Source organism: Leuresthes tenuis, unplaced genomic scaffold, assembly GCF_036924035.1.
Source record: "Leuresthes tenuis unplaced genomic scaffold, fLeuTen1.0.hap1 SCAF_9, whole genome shotgun sequence".
In the NCBI taxonomy this organism is placed as follows: domain Eukaryota; kingdom Metazoa; phylum Chordata; class Actinopteri; order Atheriniformes; family Atherinopsidae; genus Leuresthes; species Leuresthes tenuis.
Window position 1 is genome coordinate 7,410,239 of NW_027325363.1, and position 23,629 is coordinate 7,433,867.

The 23,629-nt window shown below is 37.1% G+C and overlaps 1 protein-coding gene across 2 annotated transcripts in view; it reads left to right on the forward strand.

The window, feature by feature from the left end:
* Positions 1 to 23,629, forward strand: part of LOC140314069 (cell adhesion molecule 2-like) — a 144,557-nt gene that overhangs the window by 91,759 nt on the left and 29,169 nt on the right. For both annotated transcript variants that reach the window (XM_072392099.1, XM_072392100.1), the window contains exons 2-3: positions 3,943 to 3,969; positions 22,814 to 22,963. In XM_072392099.1, the coding sequence (XP_072248200.1) occupies positions 3,943 to 3,969; positions 22,814 to 22,963 (177 nt within the window). The remainder of the gene's footprint in view (positions 1 to 3,942; positions 3,970 to 22,813; positions 22,964 to 23,629) is intronic.

Consider the following 23,629-nt stretch of genomic DNA (forward strand, 5'->3'; position numbering starts at 1 on the left):
TGCCGTTTGTTAAAATACAGCTAACTCTGTTTTAAATATCTGTAATATTTAAAACAAAAGAATTTACATTTTGAGATTAAATGAAAACATTTTAAAATTTAGGAGAAACAAAACATTTTCATTCAAAACGGTACCTTATTCAGTGTATTTTAGTTTTTTTCAGCCTGTCAAAATTTAGAAAAAAGAAAAGGTGATGGTGGATTCTGCTTGCTCACAGTGTCATTTGGTCATTGGTCATTTAGTTGTTGAAACACGTTAGCACGACATCAGCTCCAGAAAGCAAAACCGCATCTACAACCCCAAGAAAATCCAACTGAGCAATAACTTAATAAAGCATCCTACTTAACAGGCTGTAACAGGCACGATTATTCAAGAAGACCAGCAGGAAGTCCATCGACAGGTGCTGGCGTGTGCTGTGAATGTGTAACATAGAGCCACTGTTGTCTGGTATGAATATTTTGTCTTGCTCTAGAGGCTAAGAGACTTCTCAGTAACTCTCGAGTGTTTCTTGTTCCATTTATCTTTTAAGTGTGTGTATGGGTCTGCAGGCCTCTTGTTTGGAGTATTTAAATGGTAGCAGGTCTAAAAAGCACTTTACAGTTTTACAAATTCACTACACCAATGGCAGAAGCAACGTAGCTTTTGCTTACTACTGAGAGCAATGTAGGGTTCAGTCAAAGTCCATATGGAAGTCTCATCACTTGGTAGCCATCTTGGAAATTCCTCCAGGCAGTTGTGTTGGGTTAACAACACATATCTAAATCCCTATCTAAATGACTGGGGCGAGAAAGATAATTCACTATAAAATATAAGATTTAAATTTTTTCCCCATAGTTATCCTGCTACGACAAAGGTTTCATTTACAGGTTCCTTGAAAAATGCACAACACAATTTATTGTGAAATGGGAATATTCACTCAGGGTTCAAAGTGAAAGACTGAACACATTTTCATCCATCTGTTCTTTGCTTCATATTTTTATTTGATCATCTTATCAATTGAGAGAGTATTTGTCTTAAAATGTAAAGAAAATTGTCACAGCATAATATTTTTGATAAGGTTTTTGTTGAATTTGAAAAGAAATGCTTATGTAATTGGAACACAAGCACAACTTTGTCGTTGTTTTCTTCTAAAGTGTTTGTCTTGGTTAATTTTTGCAGTTTTCGACGGGGAATCCTCAAACTCTGATGGGTCTTGCTGGCATATCTAGTGTTAATCTGCTGTAGTCTGAAGTGTTTGTTGACAATGTTTTCTGCTCATTATATGTTACCAAGCAGTTCTACTTGAAAGACATTTAATCACCTTCTGTTATGTAACTATTGGAAAGAAACAAATTACTTGCCTCTTGAGTGATGATGAAAGGAAATTGTTTACCAATTTGCTTTGTTCTGCCATGTTGCCCAGAGTAGTGTGTAATTTGCAGAGAAAGTAAAGGTTGGAAGTTATTGAGTAAAATCCCTAAACCAGTGACACTGTGGAGAAAAACATTTACTAATTTTGTTGTGATTAAAAATTTAACAGAACCTCTTTAGATGTTTTCAGATGTCTTTAGATGTCTCAAGATTCCTCCACTACAGTATTTGACACATTGAATTGGGACATTAGGTATTCTTGATGGAGGAAGAACCACATTAAAGATAATTATGCATGACACAGTTACTTTAAACTAGACAGAAAGGTATGTTAAATGTTCACTCATCCGCTTCACAAACTGCAAAGCATCACATTTGGCATGTTAAACTCTATCAAAACCTTTAGAAAAGAAGGTCAGTAGGCTTAGTTGAGTTTTGGCTCTTGTAACTATGACACACAGTTTAGTTTAATTAGAATCCCCAAATCTGACATTAAATATATGATTTACTCTATTAAAACAATTCTTCCGAGTAGAAACGGCCAATGCAACAAAAAACAGTTCTTGAGAATAAGATCACCCACTTTTGATGCCAGACTCAATCCTGCTGACAATGGATGGCACCTGTGTTGCATGAATTTCAAGAGGAATATTCTACCATTCTTCAGAGACGTTTTTTTTTTCAGTTCGTCTTTGCTGGAGGGGTTGTGTTACTCTAGCTTTCTCTTTGCTATACCCCAAAGGTTTCATAGCTTTCATTTTCATCTTTAGAAGCTCTTTTCTAATTTTGGCAGAGTGATTTGAATCGTTATCATGCTGGAATATTCCTCCTCCGCCAAGCTTCCGTACACTGGGAACCACCTTGTCAGCCAATATTTTGGTATATCCACTATCGCTCATGGTGCTGTCTATATGTGTCATGTCCTAACACCTTTTGCATACATGTAGCCCCACATCGTCACTTTAGGACTTCAGTTATTTATCTAAAGGACTGTACACTCTCAGTGGTAGTTCTAGCCATGTTAATGCCAAATATGATGGACCCCAACATGCTTAGTAAATACATTGTTTCATCTCTCAAGGCATATGCTCCCCATATCCACCACAGTTTTCATTGTTTTTTTAACCAAAGCTTTATCCTGAAGGTTGTGTTTGAGAACAAGCTGGAGCTTTATTTTTTGTGCACCATCCGTTAATGTCTGCAGTGTGCATTGTATGAGCTGTCACATAAATCTGCACATTTCCACTCATAACCATTGTTTGCATTTGAGCCCCTTCACTGTTTGTTTTTTAGCCCCAGATTGTGCAGACATTGTCCTGTTTGTATCAATATTTTAGTTAAGTATGCCACTGCAACTCTGATTTATGATGAAGCTTGTTCTATGCGTGTTGCAGCTGAGTTTTAATTGGTTTTAACTTCTTTTATTCGGTCTTTGATAAGGCCCACTGTTTTTTCAGGTGGCGTCATGATACAGACATACGGAGAGAAACAGACCACATGTCCTAAACTGATAATATGATATTCTGGTGTTAACATTTTGACCTGTTGTTCTAATCAGAATTCCTATTTTAAAGTTTGCATTTTTAATAGTTTCAGAAAGTGTTTTTGGATTGTTCCTAAGAGACAAAACTACTTTTTTAATCATTTGTGTTCTGACCTTCTGCATCCTCAGCCGCTTCCCCTGTGAAAGTATGTATAAAGCTTGTTTGGTGTTGCTAACTGGCAGATTGTCACTCATGCTATTGGTTACCGTAGCTTGTTGTTATTAGTATTAGACCCCATATCTTTCTAAACCCATGTATTCAGTCTGCATTTTATGTTGCGGCCCAATGAGCCAGGGCCAAACATAAATTGGCAGCTCGTCCAAGATCTGAACTCAGGACATGTCGCAACCAAACCAGAATACCAATAGATGTTTTCGCAATATTACAGGATGTACTTACTTCTGGTTTATGGTGTACATAACTGGCTTAGATTAGTTGTTGATCTTTTTCATATCAATCAGTTTGACGTGTGAAGTCCCAAAAGATGTTGTGCCGTGAAGCTGTATTTAATGATGCTCTTGTCCCCAAGTTTAGCCAATGAAATAACACAATTCCTGTTAAGACATCTTCATTTTGAAAGAGATGTTGTTTGAAAATATAAATAGACAATTTCAACTCTGTACACTTTGTGAACCCACATTAAAGTAATCATTCTAAGAACTATAACAATCTTTGTTCTTCAATTTATGAACAAATACATTGAGCATTATTATAATCATAAACGATATATTTGGATTTTATGAGTTTTACTCTAAGCGCTATGTAAATACTTGTATTTATATTACATGGACCAGCTGCTACATGTTTTGATGGAGAATAATTGATGCAGCCCAGCTTGGTAAGTTTTATTGATATTAAACTCCAACACGTTGACATTCCGTGTGGGTATGCTATAAATGAATTCTCAGCACACCGCTCGTTTCCACCATTTAATCATGTTCTCTCTGTCACCATGCAAAGAACAAATAATCATCATGCTATCAATGTAACTCCTTCATACCACTTACCTAATTTATTGTCTCCTGGCTTTTTTCCCTCATGCTATCAGTGGCTGGGACAAAAAGCAAAGCAAAAGGTGAGTTATTGTTTCCATTTTCTTTCTACATGATTTATATTGCACATCCTTCCCAATAAACAATGTTTGGATCAACCTTTCATTTCCCCCAAGAGCCCAGTAAGCATTAACATACGCTGTTTCAGCTGAAGCTTTCTTTGTATTTTTTCTTCAACATTGCTTTTTCCAGAACAGGTTTGCTGAACTTGCTTGATCATTTTTAGACACAGTCTGTTTCACATATGTATAGATTCACACCAGGGAGCTGCCTGCACCACCCAGTCATGCTTCCCTGTATTTGGCTACTGTGCAGCTCCAGTGGAGCAGCTGGAGGGTTGTTCCTAGTTCAAGGACACCTCAGTAGTAGATGAGTGAGGAGTGTTTTTCATTTGCTCTCCTTATCCACATATTCCCAGACATACTGTGCATTGAAACTGAAAACCTTCAGGTCACAAGCCTGCTTTTAATGCTTTTTAATGAATTTTACTTTTCACCACTGTTGTTTTATTCAAATGGTATAAGATGTTTACTACATAGCTATTGATTCTGATAAATCTCCCAATAAATTGTCCTTTTCATATTTATGATATACTGAGAGGTGAAAATGGGCATACAGTGTGTCTTTTTATTGATATTATTTATTGCTGTTCACTGAATGACTAGATCATATCTCTGGATCCTGCAACTGAATATTTGATTGGATTCTGTTAAAATAAAATGCTTGTTGGTTTTGGATGTATGGCCAAATCAAACCGAAGTTTTTGTAGCTGCGGGCTGTCATTCCTATGCCGTACCGTGAAATGTGACACTGGTATTTTTAACTAGCTTCAAACATTCATACATTTTTAGGGTCACTGTTGGCCTCTGTTTGCTTGTTTGGGATGTTTGTTTCTGTGGTTTGTTTTTGGACATGACTTCAGCCAAGCCCACTGATTAATGTTGTTCATTTTCATGTATGAATGCTTGGGGTTTTCTTTTTTTCCCCACCATTTTTGAAAATGCAGTGTTTTCTAATTACAGAAGTAATTAGCGGGGTAGATTTTAATTAACAGAAGATACACATTCAGCATTCGAACCTCTGAAATGTAGTTCAACATTGTGCAGCCTTTTTCACCAGCACTTTCAGCAGTCTAATTATGGTTGATTACTTGTATTAATAATTATAAAGATAATACTGTATATAGAACCCCATATATCTTTCCCAAATTCTGATAAATGGATTTTGTCAGATTTTTGTTAGCTACTGCATCACAATGTAATTTGTGGAATAATGTAAAAAAATTATAGCAACAACCGAGAATAAAAATCATCCCAGTAGACGTAATTGTAATGGAAAACATACATTTGAGTTCATTTGCAGAGATCTTATGAATGGATCTACTGTATGTGTTTTCTTAGGACTCACCTCAACATGTGCAGCGGTACCTCGTCCAGTGTCTCAGTGTGTTTGTATGAGAAGTGTAAACACTGTTCTGATGGGAGAACCTTTCATTCACTACTCATGCACACTGATAATGCATTTTTATTAGTTTAAATTAGCAAGGCAACTTGTAATTAGTTTTTTTTTTAAATGCAGCAACTCTGCTTGTAGTAAACAATATGTCAAGCAGGAAAACAAGGGGCTCAAAATATGGAGATTTGTAATTTTTATGTTGTGTTCAAGCAGTTCTAAACCACTTGGATTTTACCAAGTAAATCATCTGGGGTTGTTTCTGTTGCTCAAGTCTTGGTTCAACAATGCTATGTGTCCTAAAATTAATTCAACTGACTACCTGATTATTGTAAATGATCAGGTTTTTATCAATAGACTTTGTGTACCTTGATAGCATGGATATACTTCAAGATGACAATTCCACGATTCATCAGACTCAGATTGTGAAACAGTGGTTCAGGGTGCACAAATCTTCATTTTCACACATAGATTGCCCAGCACTTTGAGAATCTTTGGGAGCTTGTGTGAAGAAAGTGTACAATGCCAGTCAGAAGCTTACATTCATTTAAAATTGGGATTGCAGTGATATCTTTGGACTTTTTTCCTTTTTGTCCAAAAACTCTTTAGTATAACTAATAATCATCAGTGCTACAGCTAAAACTTTGAGACAGCTTCATCTTTCAACGACCACAAACACATCTAAACTGATCGTAGAATGAATTCTAAAATGGCCGAAGGACCTTCCTGAAATTCCAAGCTCGATCCATGTTAGTAGCCCAGTGACTTTAATTGAACTCTACTAATTCTGCCGAGAAGAGTCTGCAACCAGTCTAAAATCTGCAACCAGAATGCCACCAAAGTTTTGTTGATGGCTACCAACAACTTGTTGGAACTTGCTACGGTACATTCAATCAAACACAAAGTGTGTTATCTTTTCATTTTGGAACATGCATCTTTTTTTTGCCTTTTATTGCTTTTAAAAGATAAAATGAGGACATCTTGGGCATAAAATTGTTATATTTTTCCAGTAAAGCTGTATATTGTTCAATCATTCTTCCATAAAAAAGAAAACAGTTCAACAGAGTATTATTAGAAATTTTTTATTAGAAAATTAATGAAATAAAGTGTTTGTGAGTAAAAGTAATTGGTCATATGTATTTTCACCAACTGTTCTGCAGCATCTTTAAGGAAAACAAGAGTTACTGTGTAAACGTTTGATAATAATCAGAATCAAAATTGTACTTCAATGATTTCTTGTTAATCAAGGCATTTACTGCTCTCTTGAGTTAAGCTGTGTAACCTCTGCTTTTCTTTCTTTTATGACACATATTTTCTGTTTTTTTGTGCCATTTATTTTCCAGAAAGTACACTGAGGGCTTGTTCTGTCACTTTCATTTCTGAGTGTGTAATATAATACTTGCAATGACCAACATTTGAGATCTGAGAGGAAAAAAGAAAAAGAAACATTTTCCCAAAGTCGATTTGGGGAACATCAAATGTAAAGTCTTGTAAGTAACACTATTTGAACTTGTAATTTCACCTGGAGATAGTACAGTATTTCTGACCTACTTTTTGAAACTGATTTATCGCCACTTTCCACTTTCCTCTTTTTTTTTCTTGCACAGCAGCAAAAAAACACTGCTAAGAGTTTTTCCCAGCAGGGATATTTATTGCCAGTTCTGTGGATTGTCCAGCCCTGTCCTTCCCCCAGCTTCCCCCACTGTGGTAAATCACAGGGGAGGACGAAGCTCAGTTACACCTCTCTGTTGAGGAAGGTTCTTTTTTGCCCTGGTGTCATTCAGCAACAAGCACCAAATGCTTCTATTTTTTTCTTTTGATGGAAGGTAAATCTGACAAACAGCTCACTCTGTCTTGGTTATTTCTTTTCTAGAGGACTTCTTCAGCTCAATCTAGTGACTGCAGCATCTTAAAATAACACTGCCTGTGCAGACCAGGAACTCCATACTAAGCTGATTTGTTGAGTCGTTTGCTCACTGTCGGGTTGTCTAACAAATCTTCTTTGCAGTTTGAAGCTGATGTTGAATGAATAATTGTTGGAACTCTTTATAATCCCAGTCGATGCACGGGCCACTTGCATTTGAAATTTATTCAGGAACTGAGAAAGAAAATGCACTTGGATTGTATCTGTATCCATTTTACATATATGTACCCTCCATCCTGAATTTGCATTACTAATCCAGGCTTAAGTAATTACAGCCTATAATGTTTTACTATAATTATAAATGGATTTTCTATTACCAAATGAGTTTCATAGCAGAATGCCAGTACAGTAAGATTGCAAATGTTCCCTTGTGATTTCAAATTGTGACATTATCTAAAGCAGACAGTGCTTGAACCAATAGTAGTACAATTCACCTTGGAAAGGTAATTTATAGATTAGCTTGAGTTAATGGATCACATCTAGATTTAGTGTTAATTAGCTGCTGCCCCTAAACAGTTGTTTAAATCTGCCCAATTCACTAGGCTGATTGCTTTTAAGATTGCATCTTTTACTGTGTGCCTCAGTTCAGCAAGTTTCCCTTAAACATGGGATGCATTACTCTTGATAGGAACCAGTATAACTTAAATGAGTGTACACTGTACTTTTAGGTGACAGACTTGACCTTTCAAGCAGAAATAAATTATATGAAACATGTTTTCACCCATGTTGTTCTTGTTCAGGAAAGGTCACTCAGCAAACAATCAAATATGACAGGGTTACTTCACAAGTCGATCGAGAACAGCAGTCTCATCGTCTCTAAAGCTATTCACTTTCAAAGCATTTCTTTCATCAGCAATTACAGTTGAAGATAGTTCAACAGGGGTATTATGTTGTGATATTATTCAAATGACAGAGTCAGATTAATTATGTGGTTGCATCATCCCTCTATTTTCTATACAGCCAAACCTCACAAGACAAATGAAAGAATTGCTACATTGCTTAAGGTATTAATTAGATAACCTACATTTACCAGTGTAGGTTGTGGTGTTGACACAGGTTGCTGGACATGGAACTCACATGCTGTTATTGGATGAGATTAGATTAGATAGGAGCCAGTGACTCAAAGTAACTAAACAAATGGATAAAGAAAGCTGGCTCTGTGCTGCAGACTGCTCCGAAGTAGTGCTCTGAAGTAAGCAACACAACACAATGGACAACCCTGGACAAATGGCAGAAGATCATTCCTGCTCCTTGCAGGAATCAATGCTTTGTATGTATCAAAGTGATAAATAAGTTGTTACACCAACACCAAAGCGCACAGAACTACTATGTACCTTTTCATGAATCCTATATAGTCCTACATGTAGAACTGAACGCATCTGGTCTCTCAGATGTACCTGAAATTCATTAAGGCCGTACGATTTTGTGAGTCACAGCCCTTGATCCTCCCATTTGACACCAAATGGATTTGGCTCAAAAGCCCGACAGTGAAGAGAAATGTAATATCCTGTCAGTTTTCATAAAAACTGAACAGTACATTTTCATATAGTGTGTTTATCTTTTTATGTTGCCCAGGACCATATAACTTTGTCATATCTTTGACTGATTCAAGGAGGGGCTGGAAGCCACGATCGCCTCACAGTAAGAGGGTTCTTGGTTCAAATCCCAGCTGTGCCTTTCTGTGTGGAGTTTACATTTTCTCCCCATGTATGTGTGGGTTCTCTCCAGGTACTACGGCTTCCTTCTACCATTCAAAAACATGGTTAGCTTAATTGGTGTCTCTAAATTAACCCTAGGAGTGAGTGTGCATGTTTTTTTTGTCTCATTTGTCTCTGTGTGGCCCTGTGATGAACTGGCGCCCTGCCACTCGTCCCAACGACAGCTGGGATATTTCTAATTGTTTAGAATACATTCAGTGGCCAAACCTGCTTTCTACTGTATCTAACGGAAATCCACTCAAAGAACTACCAATTTGGAAATTCACAATTTGTAGAAGCAGCAAACTCAAAGTGAAAAAAAAAATTACTCAAGCTTATCAGAATAGATTTCATCCATGTCCTTCAGCTAAAGGAATAGTTAGTGATGTAATTGTGAGTAGTTAGTACCAAAAAGAGAGTGCTATGACCGCAATGTACAAACTATTCACAAATATGTCACACAACCCTACCTGAAATATCCCTTTAAATCCTGCGTTTTCACTGAATACCGCTTCCAAGTCACCAAAATATCATAGAACATAAATATGATATTTTGTCTGAATCACATGATTGATATTTTGAAAATAAGTTCCAATAGTCATTTTTATGTCAGTGGGAATTTTTAGAGCCACTGGAATGTGCTGGTATGTTGGTCATAAGTGCATCTGGGATAGGCTTCAGCCCACCTGTGACCCTGAATTGGATAAAGAGGATATAGACAATGGATGGATGGATGGATAGTGATAATAAGTGGCCAACTGAACCTAACTTGGAGGCCAGCTACACACCAGTTTCCCTCATTAGAATTAGTCTCTTATTGTGTTTCAGTTTCCTCTGCTTACATCAATGGCCCACTCTAATAATGCTGTTGAAAAAGACAGAATGTACAGAATGAGGCAGCAATCAGCATTTCTTTCAGATTGCTGTAGTCCGATTGGAAATGACTGGGGAACTCTACCTCAAACTATCGCCTCTTACCATATTTTGAAGTTTTGTAATCCTTTCTGATAAGCTACTTGTAGCAGCAAAAGCCAAGGAATATGCATTAATATTATTTTTGACAGAAGGCATTAACAACTAAGGAATTACGAAATACCTTCCAAACAGCCAATTAAAATACTATGACATATTTATTGGAGTGTTTCCACAGGATATTCTACAAGTGATTTTAAGGGATGCTACACATTTAACAACCTGAGCTTGCATGACAGGATATTTACAGCCTAGGTGTCCTCACAGAAGAAATTCAGTCATCTGTCATCTTGAGCTTCTACTTAACGACTGCCAAGAGCCCTGCCTGTGGAGCTAAGGATGCACTAAGATTCATAAGGGCCAAAAGGTCAGAGAAAGTAGCTATTGGCAAGGTCTCCCCATAAAAGTTGGTAATAGAATTTAAAATATATATAATTCTAATATCATAGAACTATTCTATTGGAATAATACGAAATTCAGTCTGCAAGACTGGAACCTTTAAATATTCTGTCTTTAAGAAATGGCAGTTTTCTATGGAAATATCTTTAATTAATATATTTGATAAGTTACACTGATATTGCACATAAGTAAAGGGTTAAATGAAAAATATATTTGTGCAAGAACATTTAATCGTCATAAACTTACAATTTACCACAGTGCCAGTTTAGTCCAGCTTGCTTCAGGCCAGTCCACAGACACATCAGTACACATTGTGTGTTTTTATATTTAATCAAAACCACAATCTTTTTTTTCCCCTAAATGTAGCCATAAACAGTTTGGAGGATGGGAACCTTGGTCCTAATCATGATGCCATACATCCCAGCCATCTCCAGCTGACACAACTAATAAATGTGTCATTTAATTCAGAACAAATATAGCAGCTGAACATACTCAAACAAGCAAAAATGCTGCACGGAATTCATTTTAAAAATCTTTTTACTTGGATGAAAACCTGAATTCTTAGGCACAGATTGATCAAAAACAAATTTAGGTCCAAAATGACTTTTGGAAAAAGTGTCTCACAATTTTTTTTTTTTGCCATTTTAAACGTTTAAATATAGAATAGTTAGATCATGAATATGAACTTAAAGTGCAGACACTTGCACTGATTTGACAGTATTCACACCTATAAAATGAAGGAATTACAGATGCTGAACAAAGCAGAACCCTATTTTTCAGGGGTTCAAAAGATTTTTTTAAAAGTTTGTTGTCAGTACTTTCTTTAAAAGTCTTTATAAACAACAACTTTCTGAACTCTTAAACCCATGGACATCACCAAAATAGATAGCTTTGCCAGAATCTTAGTGCAGCCATCTGCAGCTATTGTTTGATGTTGGGTCTTTTTGCCTTAGGTTAGTCTTCAGTATGAAATGCAACTCCACTGAGTCGACATAGTGTTTGACTGAGCCACTGCTGTATAACTTCTCACTTTATCTTCAAAAACACCTGGGTTGCTTTTACCGTGTATTTTTCATTTTCCATGTGTATTGTCAGTGATGTCCAGTTGCTTTGCAACATTTAACACTGAGCAGTACAGGCCTATACACTTAACACAAAACACACTTATACACAGAATTCATCAAGCTGCTTCTGTCACATCAGAGAACCAGTGCAATGGGAACCATACATGCTCATGCCATCACACAACCATTTGTCTTACAGATGCTGCTGTATTGCTCAGTTAATTAGCCTTTGCAAACTTTGTCAATATTTACTGTTGTGCCAGTCATTCTGGTTGATTTTAGTTCCATCTGTATGAAGTCAAATCTCCTAGCTTTTCTGTGCTTGAGGCCGATGAATGCCTTGCATCGTGTGAGGATTTCCTTGTATTTTCCAGTGTATTTCTACTCTTTATTGTTTACATGGTTAGAAATGTGTTCTGTTCTTGGCAGGACGTTTTCTTTTACCATAGAAAGAGTCTTTAAAGAATTAATCACAGCTGATATTCAGACCATTTTTTAGGTTGTTTATCAGACTGCGCCAAATTGTAAATTGATGATCCTTTTTTCGGCTACTTGAATGTTCCTGCTTTCTCTTTGACAGATTTGATGTGTTTTTCCAGACAGGGATGGTCTGATTGGATATGCATGGACCCAAGCTCTGCACGTGACTGTTGGTGCAAAAGATGTATATATATATTCTGGTGCCACCAACTGCATCCAGAAGTTGCAGAATCAATTCATTTTAGTTTTCACCACTGCACAGTCACGTGTCACACAATCTCAGTATATACACACCTATTGTCATCTTCGTTGTCATGTGAACATTCAAATTAAAGTGATTGACATAAAATGGCTAACCAGCTACCTGTACTCAGCCTTTTGTCCATTACTGATTCATCCCACAACTGCCTCGTCATCTGGGTAATTCTGGAAATAGCAAGGCTGAGTTGTGCTGGAGGTCTGTGGTGCACAGAATGATGAGAAGTGGAGAGAGAACAGTCCTCTGTAGTGCTTCTGTGCTGCTTATCACCTTCTCATACTCATAACTCTTCAGTCTCACAAATTGTGGTCTGTTAGTCAGACATTCAATAATCCAGGCCATTCTTTTTTGGGGGGGGGGGATCAACTTCTACTTCCAGGAGTTTCTCAAATAACAGTGGAGGTTGGATTGAATTAAAAGCACTGGACATTCAAATGGCGTGATCCTCACAGTGCTGTCTCCTTATTCTAAATGAGTGGGCTCGTGAACAAGGTAGATGATGGCATCTTTGGCATTTTCTACTCCAGCCTCAGAGATGATAAGCAAACTGAAGTGGGTCCTGAAAGGTGTTCACTTGCTTACTTAGCTGAGCGAACCCTCAGCCTCTGCAGGACTTTCATCATGTGTAACATTAGAACAACTGGTCTGTAGTTGTTAAGGAGAGATGGAGATCTTCTAGGTACTGGAACAAGACATGATGTCTTTTACATTTCCACACTGGAAGTAAGGCTCCACATCAGATATTGGAGTGTTATTTATGGAAAAGTGGCTATTGTTTTTATAAGAAAACAAAAAAAGCATGTTTGAGACTTCCCATACATGTGGAAGAGAGTACACTGGTGAGATGTCCCTTTTTCGCACATCAATAGTCTCGGGCCATTGAGGAAAATGCTATCTATGACACAAATCCTTTAACATGAGAACACCATGGTGATAGCATGCTGTGATGATGTATTTCATCAGCAGGACTTGGCAAATCAACAATAATTTAAGGAATGATGGATGGTGCTAAATATGGGGAAATTATTGAGATGGTGTATTCATCACTTAGATTGCAAATGAAGCCAAGGAAACTTCTAAAGTAACACTCACATGGTTTAAGGGGACACATTTAAATGTTTTGGAATGGCTTAGCCAAAGCTTAGACCTCAATTTAATCAGGAACCTGTGGTATGATTTAAAGATTACTGTGCACCAGCAGAATCAATCCAGTCTGAAAGAGCTGCAGCAGTTTTGCCTTGAGGAACAGGCATAAATCCAAGTGGATGTATGTGTTAAGCTTAGAGTATATTCATACACCCCAAGCAACTTGCTGCTATAATAGTTGCAAAAAGGGGGCTGTACACAGTATTGACTTTTGTGTGTGTGTGTGTGTGTGTGTGAGTTTTCAGATTTAATCTTTATAGTGGTAGGCATTTGGTGATGATGAAATGATACAAATGATACATAAATCCATTTGATCTCCAGGTTGTGATACTACAAATAATATAAATACTTAACAAGATACTGTTGCTAATAGCAAACATTCCTTCTGAGGAAATGAGGGTTCAAACATATCTCAGCCATTTACATGATTCACTTGAATGCTTCTTCTAAACAGCACAGTCATGACGCCCTCATTATGTTGGACATTTTAAGCCTTTTTCCAGCCTGCAGCTCTCCCCAAAGCCTGACAGATATATTTGGTTTTAATTAGTATTTGAAAACTACCAAACATTTGCATGCTATGCTTTCAACGTGGGATATGCATCTTTTATTTAAGTATATATTTATTTGTCATCAGCAGATGACAAATAAATGCAGAATGCAGTCGGAGCAATAACATCTGTGACCTCTTTGAAAACCTTTTAAAGTATAATGTCTGCTGCATGGTTGGATGTAATCTATTAACATATTGTTGTCAACTGAGTTCAGGATGATGAGCTTTTCCAATGAATGTAAAAGAGGAGAATAAATCAGGAAGTTATCAGCACCACGCAAGCCATGTTTCTACAAAACTTTGCAAGGTTTAAGGGACCTTTCTGTATTTGTCTCCCATGGGAGAAAATAAGCTCTTAAGATGTACAGCAAAAGGTGTCTCAAGTCTTGAATAAATTGAATATTCATACACTGTGGATATTGAAGACATTTTTGAAGACAATGCAATTGCAATAATGAACAAATCTATTCTCAAGAGTACATTGTTTGTTTAAATAACTTTTTAATATTAATGCAGGTCATTTTAGTAATTCAATTGTATTCAAAACTTCAAATTTTATGATAATATAATTCAATATAATATAATAATGTAATTATATAAAAATATCATTTGTATGCATATATCAAAATATAGAGTTACCTGTTTTCAGAGCTGCTTTGGATCTTATCAGCCCAACATTATCACCTAATATCCCCCGCAGATAGCACCTGGAGGTGTCCTCTATCTCCTCAAATGCTCAGACAAGCATCATCAAATATGCTGATTATTAATCAAACTTGATGCATTATTGCAATGCCACTTTAGGGGCTGTTAAAAATGTATTGTTGATAATGCGAGTGATAGTGTTGTGCTTACATTATATATAGGAAGTGTGAACACAGAGCTTTTATTCTGAACAGTACTTCCTGCACACCACACTCCTGACTTAAACACTTCAGAAAACCAGTTCTAACTTTCAGGTTCTCTTACTACTGAACAGTAGAAAGAGTTGCAGCAGGATCCTTCCTCATGGGGGCATATCATTAACCCAATGAAAGCACTGTCCTCAGCTTTGCTAACAATAAAAACATCCCAGCAACATAAAATGGCTGCCTTACAAGTCCAAACACTTAATTAATGACCAGAACTAAAACATTTAGCAGTCAAATGAGCCTTTACATCCCTGATTCAACAGCCTTGCTTTTACACCCAACTGATATTATGCTAATGCTTGGTGTAGGGCCTGCAGCATCGCTTTTTAACACAGAGAGTTCCCCAAAGCGTCACTTTGGATCTGCAGGGTTTCTCAAGTTGGAAAAATGACAATAGTGGGACTCAAGGCCATAGCAACATGGCAATGTTGATGAAGGTTTTTGCAAAAAGAATAATCTTTTGAAATATCTTAACACTTGGCGTGTTCTGAACCTTAATCACATGCTTTTAATACTTATCTTCAAAAAACACTAATCAATAATAACAAGAATGCAACCAATAGATGACCTCTTGTGGTTTTGTTAATAAGGGAGTGTAAAAATATGCTTTTTGTGTCAAATAAAAGGCTGACTTTTAGCCCAACGAATAGATATTTTCCTAATCCTAACCAGCTGTGTGGCCTAAACCTGCCCAAACAGCAACTGGAAACAGAGTTTACAAAAGTAAAGTGAAAGTTCAGTTAAACTGTCAAATAAAAAGGCAGTTGTTTGTCAAGTGAAAACCTGACAAACCACTTTTTTGGGTCTAAACCTCAACCAGCAGTAGTGGGAAGGGTACAATGAAGGTCAAACAGAGCTCAAATAAGAGAAAGCAACAGTATTCTGCAGTTCTCACACCACTATCTCCTGGGAGAAAATCTTATTTAGCTCACCTATGCTTGCTATCAGCATTTGCAAGCTTACCTCATCATAAGCATCCCTTCAGCTTCTACATGCAGTATTTATTTGGGATAACAACCCATTGTATACATGTATTTGCTTTGCTTTCTTTTGTCTCAGACATTTGATAATGACAAAAGACTAAGATAATTGAGGCTTTAAAGTATACATGTAATCAATTTGACAATCAACCCCTCAGTACAGATACATGTGTGATTGGTTGGGACACATTACATGGGACTTTATTACAAGCAGTGTTGTATTAAGGTACTATTTCTCAACAGCTTGAAGAGAGGAGCCCAGCATCTCCCTTAACTAAAATTACAAAGAGACACTTGGAAAATCAGCTCCAATGTTGAACTTGTGGTTTGATAATTGCCTGATTATGATTTCATATGAAAACAAATCATTGATATAATTCCTTAATAAACTGAGGTATGTTTGGAACTATATTTAGAGTTATTTGTTTTCTTTTACTCTGCTCACAGTTTACAGTTTATTCTGCTGTGGTGTGCTTGACTGCTCTCCAACCATTTATCAAGGTACTGCTTTCCATTATTTGGTGCACTCAGCTGAAACTGAGAAAAGCTTTTGGGGTGGTATGCCTCATTCATCCTCCACTAACTCTCCTTTCTCCTAAACAGAGATGTCCCTCATTTTACTCTTCTTTTGCCCTGGATTAGTATTGACACTAGAGGAATCTGTCAATTATGTATGCAACAATATTTTGTAATATTTTGGTTTTCAGACTTGGAGCTGCATGCCATGTTTTTTTTCATGAGTATACTATCAAATGGAACCAAGAGATTTCACAAAAGCAATAGCCTTAAAACACTCAATTTACAGTCATTACCTGCTTTCTTCCTCATCCCTTTAAGCACAGTTACACAGAATTCTATCTTTGTCATCTTCACATTTTCTACATATCCACCCAGACCACAAGGCTAGCAAAAAATCAATAGCCTCACTATCATATTCTTTGCTTCTAATATTGTCACAGCTCAGATTCCATCAGGGTATGGTCTGAGCTGCATTCAGATAGCAGAAGGAAAAGATTCGGACTGATATTGAATGAAATAGTTTATTGCCAGTGTGCATTCAACACCCAGCCATTTCGAACATCTGTTTTCATATTTGAGCTCAACACTTGGTGCACAGACCTCCTCCCCGATGCAGAGGAGAAACACCTACATCTACTCTGTGGGCTCGACATATGTTTTTATAGTTCCGCTTTAAAATCTGATCATCAAATGTTTGTGTTTGCAATGATGCTATCCTCTTTGTGCATTTGCATTTCCACCTAATTTTAGCTGTGCAGGTAAATATTTGATTCATGAGGCAGTGTCACCTGATTCTGTATGAAAGTTAATGCCACCGTAGAGAGATGTGTCAGCAGCATTCTGAATGTGTGAAGCACAGCAAACAACTTGACTAATCTCATGTGTGCTGACATTGTGACTGATGATCAGTGTGTTGGTGGCCCACCTGAGGGCAGACCATAATCTCTCGGCTCAGGGTGATATTGCCAGGTGCAGCTTTTACTGGAGTGGCCTCTTTGCTGTAGGACGCAAAAAAAAAGGAAAAGAAAAAAGGGGGAAATGCTCTCTACTCTTTGATCCATGTGATTTGATGTGACATAGTTTTATGAGTTAAGCTTGTAAGCAATCTGATGTTTTGATGTTTTGATTTAAATTAAGGGCACAAAAACAAACCCATGAAATCTTTGAGTTTAACTGATTAATTTAAGAGTGAAAATTGGTTTATTTTCAGCTCAGGTTTCATCATCTCATGTTTTAAGCATAAGAGCTGAACGGGGGACTTTATTGCAAAGAGGGGGAGAGAAACACACTCATGATATTACATATTGATTTTTTCATTCACTGTAACATTTTATGGTATTCACAAATTAAAGGAAGAGAGTTGTCATGATTTAGAAGCAATGGGCAACCTCCTTTTTTATGTATGAAGCACTGAAAAACTGATTCAGGCAATGCCCAGAACTGTACTTCTTTAGCCTTTAGAGCTGAAACGCTTTACATTTAAGGGCTGGCCTATTATATCCCAAGGGCATGTTGCAAAAGTACAGGTTTATTCCTCATTTGTCTTGAATCATCAGTGGAACAGACAGCTTTCATACCTCTGTAACTTTTACTGTTTGCTCCCATTCATTGGGTTTACTTTCACATGAAATCTCTGCCATGACTCAACACCACTGCACTAACTGCTCTTTCATACATACAGTTCATATAGTTGTTCGCTTGATGTAAAAGCTGCAGTGTGGTGCTTTTCATTGTATTTAGGGCTTTTTTGTTTGTTGATGTTAAAATGTAACACATTTTGGATTTAATTTAGTTGTTTTGTTTTGCTGTGTCACTTATTTCTTTTCTTTGTTTTGGATATTTTTATTTTTCTATTACTTGTGAAGCATATTAGATAAGCCACGCTGCCAAATACGCTTGGTTGCCAAATATATTTGGCAGTTGCTGATACAACTCGATGGCCCTTTCCAAGTAAACTGCATCTGTGGGAAGCAAAGCTTGCATACACACATTAGTAAACATCTAAATGGACATTTATATGCACATTCATTCAGCACATGGATACTACAAATGTCAAAATATATCATGAGAATGTATTTGTCAGTAATGCTAATTTTGCTTGGATATGAATGAAAAGTGGTATATTTGTTTTGAACTCAACTCTTAAGTTTATAAATATCCCTAAATATATATATTTTAGTTTATCATGGTGTTTGTTGCATTAAGTGGGTTCAATTTTACCATAGATTTATTATTTTACAACAAAAAATAACATTTGGTATTGTCTATTTCTTTTCTATTTCTTCACAAATTTTACTTAAATCTTAAGCACCCTTTGCTGTGTCAGTCCTTCTGTCCCATCAGTGTGTGTAGCTGTGGTTATAGCTCATATTTAGAGACAGCTGACAAGTGAAGGAAAAAATAAAGATAAAATGAGTAAGTAAGATGTCATCAACAAGACACTCTGCCATCGAGGGTCTTGTTGATGTTGGTGGAGAGTGCAGTCCAACCCATTGTTCTGAGTTCTTGCGTGAGTGTGCAACTGGGTTGAGATCTGGAGACTTCAAAGGCCAAAGTGTATGATTCATATTTTTTTTTTCATACTCATCAAATCATTCACTGACCCTGCATGTCCTATGGATGGGGGCACTGTCAGCTTGTGAACACAAACACTTCCATCAAGGTTGAAATGTTTCATCAGAGGATAAAAATGATCACTCAGAAAACTTTGTATTGATTAGTGTTGACCCTTCACTTTTAGAGGACAAGTGAACCCAAACTATGCCAGCAATATGCTCCTGGATTCAACCACTGTAGAGACAAAGAGCTCAGACTTTCTTTTAATTTCTCACACATCTGTACATGGACAATTGAGGTAATGATGAGTCTCTCAAGAGGGCTCAGCAGTTTGAAATACTGCTTACTAGCTTTTACAGGGAATGCAGCAAACACTGCCATATACTGATACTACTTTAGCTTTTTATTGATGTTTGCTTTTATTGATGTAGGTCCTGCTGAGTCCACTAATTTCCTTCGGGATCAATAAAGTACCCATCTATCTATCTATCTATCTATCTATCTATCTATCTATCTATCTATCTATCTATCTATCTATCTATCTATCTATCTATCTATCTATCTATCTATCTATCTATCTATCTATCTATCTATCTATCTATCTATCTATCTATCTATCTATCTATCTATCTATCTATCTATCTATCTATCTATCTATCCAAGATTCAGGCGCACAATATGCTCTCTTAACTTGTTTGGTTTTTAGTCCTTTTACAATAATTTGCCACTTATGATGTGTTAAAGTCTTTTTCTCAATAACCATAACAGTACAAAAGATCTGAAAATAAATAAACAGTCGTTTTACCTATTTTAACGAGCAGGAAAAATCTTGTATTTTTTTGTTTGCTTGTTTGTTGCTTTTTGTTCCATTAACATGATATTACTGCAGTATCTCTCTTTTCGTACAAGATGTTAACCATGTACTGAGTTGTGATGTTAAGTGGCACGTCATAAAGTACATTAGTTTTGTGGTGGAATTACCTGAGCAGCTTCTTTAAAGGTTAGTGTACAGGGTTGCACAAATCAATGAAGTATCTTCTAAACAGCTTGTGACTTCCCTGAGCATTGTTTTGCATCGTGGGAGCAAAGTCAGCCAAACTCTAATCACCATCTAAAGAAAATCACTCTGCGGGTGAGACAGGGAACTATATTCATGAACATATTAGGTAACAACAGTAACCTGCTGCTGCAGCCTAATCTGCCCTTTTCACACAAACTATACAGGAACAATAAGTACATCCTTTAATGGCCATGTAAGCACAATTAAAAGCTATTTCCACAACTTTCCTCTTTTTTGGGGGGATGTTTGATGAATTTAGTCATATCTGCTTGTATTTGATCCTTTTTCAAAGCCTTTCTATGAGCAGTGAATAAGACGCACTGTAAAGAGGAAAATATAACTGGAGAGATGGGTGAACAGGTGAATTAATAGATAAATGACATGAAAATGTCAAGATGGCATTTCTACTCCTGCACAACATAAAATTCCAGTCATTGTGGATTTGATATATTGTTAATATGTTGTTATATTGTAATATTGTTACTTTGTTACTGTTTCATTATTATTTTTGAAAAGCGACTAAGATTATGGTTCTGACCAGGCATTGAACACATACAGTACTCTGCTCTGGTGGAATGAGTTTCCATCAGCGTTCATTGTCAACCTCTCCTTCACCTCTAACTGACAATGGGCTCCATTAAGACAATCTAGGTCAAAGAAGGTTCACAGATCTTTGGTTGTCCCACCCATCTCTGCACCCATGTGCAAACGGGACTAATGAAGGAGACAGCTGCTCCCTTAGTGGAAATATCCCTGCGGTGAACTGTACCTGGGAGAAACCGAGACAATGTCACCTTCAAATTCAGCCATGTGACTGTACAAATGGACACTAAAGCGAACCTGTAAAATCAAAAGAAAACATGTAATTCCATTACTTAGCTTGTGGACAGTGACATTTTTGCAGGCTTACACAGCTTCAAATACGAACTAAGACGCTGTAATTCAGTTGTTACTTTCTGTCATACTTAAAGGGAGTGGTCTTGTCTGGCTCATATTAAGGGACTTTGTCTAATCACAGTTCCCTTCAAAGCAGCATTGGCTTTAGTTTCTGAAGCTTGGTAGAGCTCCATAAAACACAGGAAGGATAAAAATGCTTCTGCTATGTAATTAGGGAACTTTGCTGAGAGGACAAGAACAAATGTGCAATAAGAAGGTAAAATCCAGCAAGGCTGGGTGATTATGCCTCATTTGGATGTCTTCTGCACACTGTGATGAGCGGCTGTTTCAGGGCACAGCAGTGGCTCGGATCGAAGGGCCACAGTATCTGGGATTATGTGTCAATTTACCACCCAGCTGCAGCTCTCCACTCTACAACAGAACATGACTACCTCTAATTAGGCCAAGCTACCAATTAGGGCCCTGAAAAAAGGCAACAAGGAAGTGACTCTGGGAAAGTAAAACCTACCATTGTCGCCACCATGAAAAGAAACTACAATCCTCTGGTTCCTGCAGCTGCTGAAAGCTGAGGACCACATTAACCAAGCTCCCACTAAACTATTTTTGGCTGGCTGTGATGTAATGTAGATGTAAATGTAACAAAAATGCAAATTTCGCCAGAGGTGAAGCTTGAACTGAGCATCAAATTGATAAAGAGAAAAGGCTAATGCACAAATTTGCTCTGTTCTTGTACCACATAAAACCCAAATTCCAAAAAGGTTGGGACACAGAGCATCATATAAATAAAACTAGAATCTAACAGTGTGAATATCTCGTCAACCAATATTCTATTTGCAATCATTAATATTCTATTTGCTATAATAGAAAACACACTGAATGTTGAAAGTGAGCCGTTTTACGATTTCATTGAAAATTTTAGAAAATTTTTAATTTAATGTAGCAATACCACCAAAAAAGTTGAAATGGGATAAATAAAAAAAGTCTGAAAAAGTAAACGGTATAAAAAAAAAAGAGAAAATTGCAAAACATGCTAAAACTAATCGGGTCAGTTTACAACAGATCAGCATCATGATTAGGCATAAAAAGAACACCTCAGGAAGGCAGAGCACTGTCAGATTAATGTTTCTCATTGCAAATCCACAGTAACTACTGGCCCTGTCCACACTAACAGACACACATGCAAACCGTGTTTTTGGTCAGAATTTTTAAAAATACTTTCCAAAGTGAATATCTTTTAAAAATTCATGTGTAATCCATGTGTAAACATTAACTGAGATTTGGGGCATATGAGCTCTCTTCACGCATGCCCACTGTTGTTATGAACATGCAGTGGAAACTATGACAAACATCCACAAATGCAGGTTAAAGCTGGGTAATACCAAGAATGATCCAAAAACACAGCCATCTTCCCTAGATCAAAGCTCATTTGAAATGGACTGTTGGATGGATTGTTTTGTGGTCAGAAGAATCGAAATTTAGGTTTTAGAGCCACGTATGCTCTCATCCAGACAATTTTCAGGGAAGCTCTTGCATATTTCATCAAGACAATGCTTAACTTCATACTGCTTTTATTACAATGGCATGGTTTCATAGTAGAAGAGTCTGGGTGCAGTCCAGACCATTGACCAATGAAAACAGATTTGTGCATCATGAAATTCAAATTGCAGCAATAAAGAAATCGTTATAATTCTCTTTCAGTCAAGAATGGGACAATAATCCTCACCTAAAGGTCCAGTAACTGGTCTCCTCAGTTCCCAGATGTTTACAGACTGTTGTTAAAAGAAGGGAGGATGCTACACAGTGAGAAACATCTTCTGCCATCAAATTCAAGACGAACAAACATAATAAAACAGAATGTCACTCTTTAACATTTAACATGGTTTATGAGATTTGCAAGCCATGACATTGTGTTCTTCTTTAGATATAACAGAGTTCCAACTGCTTCCAACAGCTTCATGTCACGTCCATAACCTCAAACTCTGTTTTATGATACCACAGGCAGCCAGGGTCAGTTCCCCATCACTCAGAATGTGACGGTGGTGGAGGGGGGCACAGCCAACATGACCTGCCGAGTGGATTACAATGATAACACTTCCCTCCAGTGGTCAAACCCTGCACAACAAACTCTGTTCTTTGGGGACAAGAAGGGTAAGTGATATTCCCAGTGATAGTAGTCCCAGGGATGAATTGTTAAGATATGATCAAAAATGTCTGAGGCACTTATATTACATCAGCGCCATTGTCATTAATTTTTCAAATTGTCAATGTTCAAACTTGTCCCTGCCTTCCTGCCTTCAAGCACATGATTTGACTGAATACACGAAAAAGACACAAAATACATTTATTACCCATGATGTTAAAGCAGACTTTTAATGAATGTACCATCCCATTGATGTCCCAGGGCACTAACTAAACAGAAATAGATTGCTTTTGTGTTGTGCTTTTGTAATCATGCAACACTGACAGTGCTGTTTACAACAGAATAATGCCTGTGGATTGTGAGATGATTGGGCCTAATTAGTATCTTTGCTGCCCTACATTTGTATTACTGTTTCGATGTCACTCTGATATGGAAGTAGACTGTTGCAACTTAGTGAAACAAAGCCCCTAGTATGAATTATAATGTGCTCTCACCAGCCAAATGCAATTTGAAGGTGACAAAAGTCTGGATTTGATAAATTGGAATTTAGTTGAAAGGGAGCATACCAGTGGACTGGTCTTGTAAGGGTCGGGGTGTTCATCTGTCAGCATATTACTCATTTCATTTATTCTCTAGCTGCTAATACAATATCATTGGTTCAGTGACTGAGGATG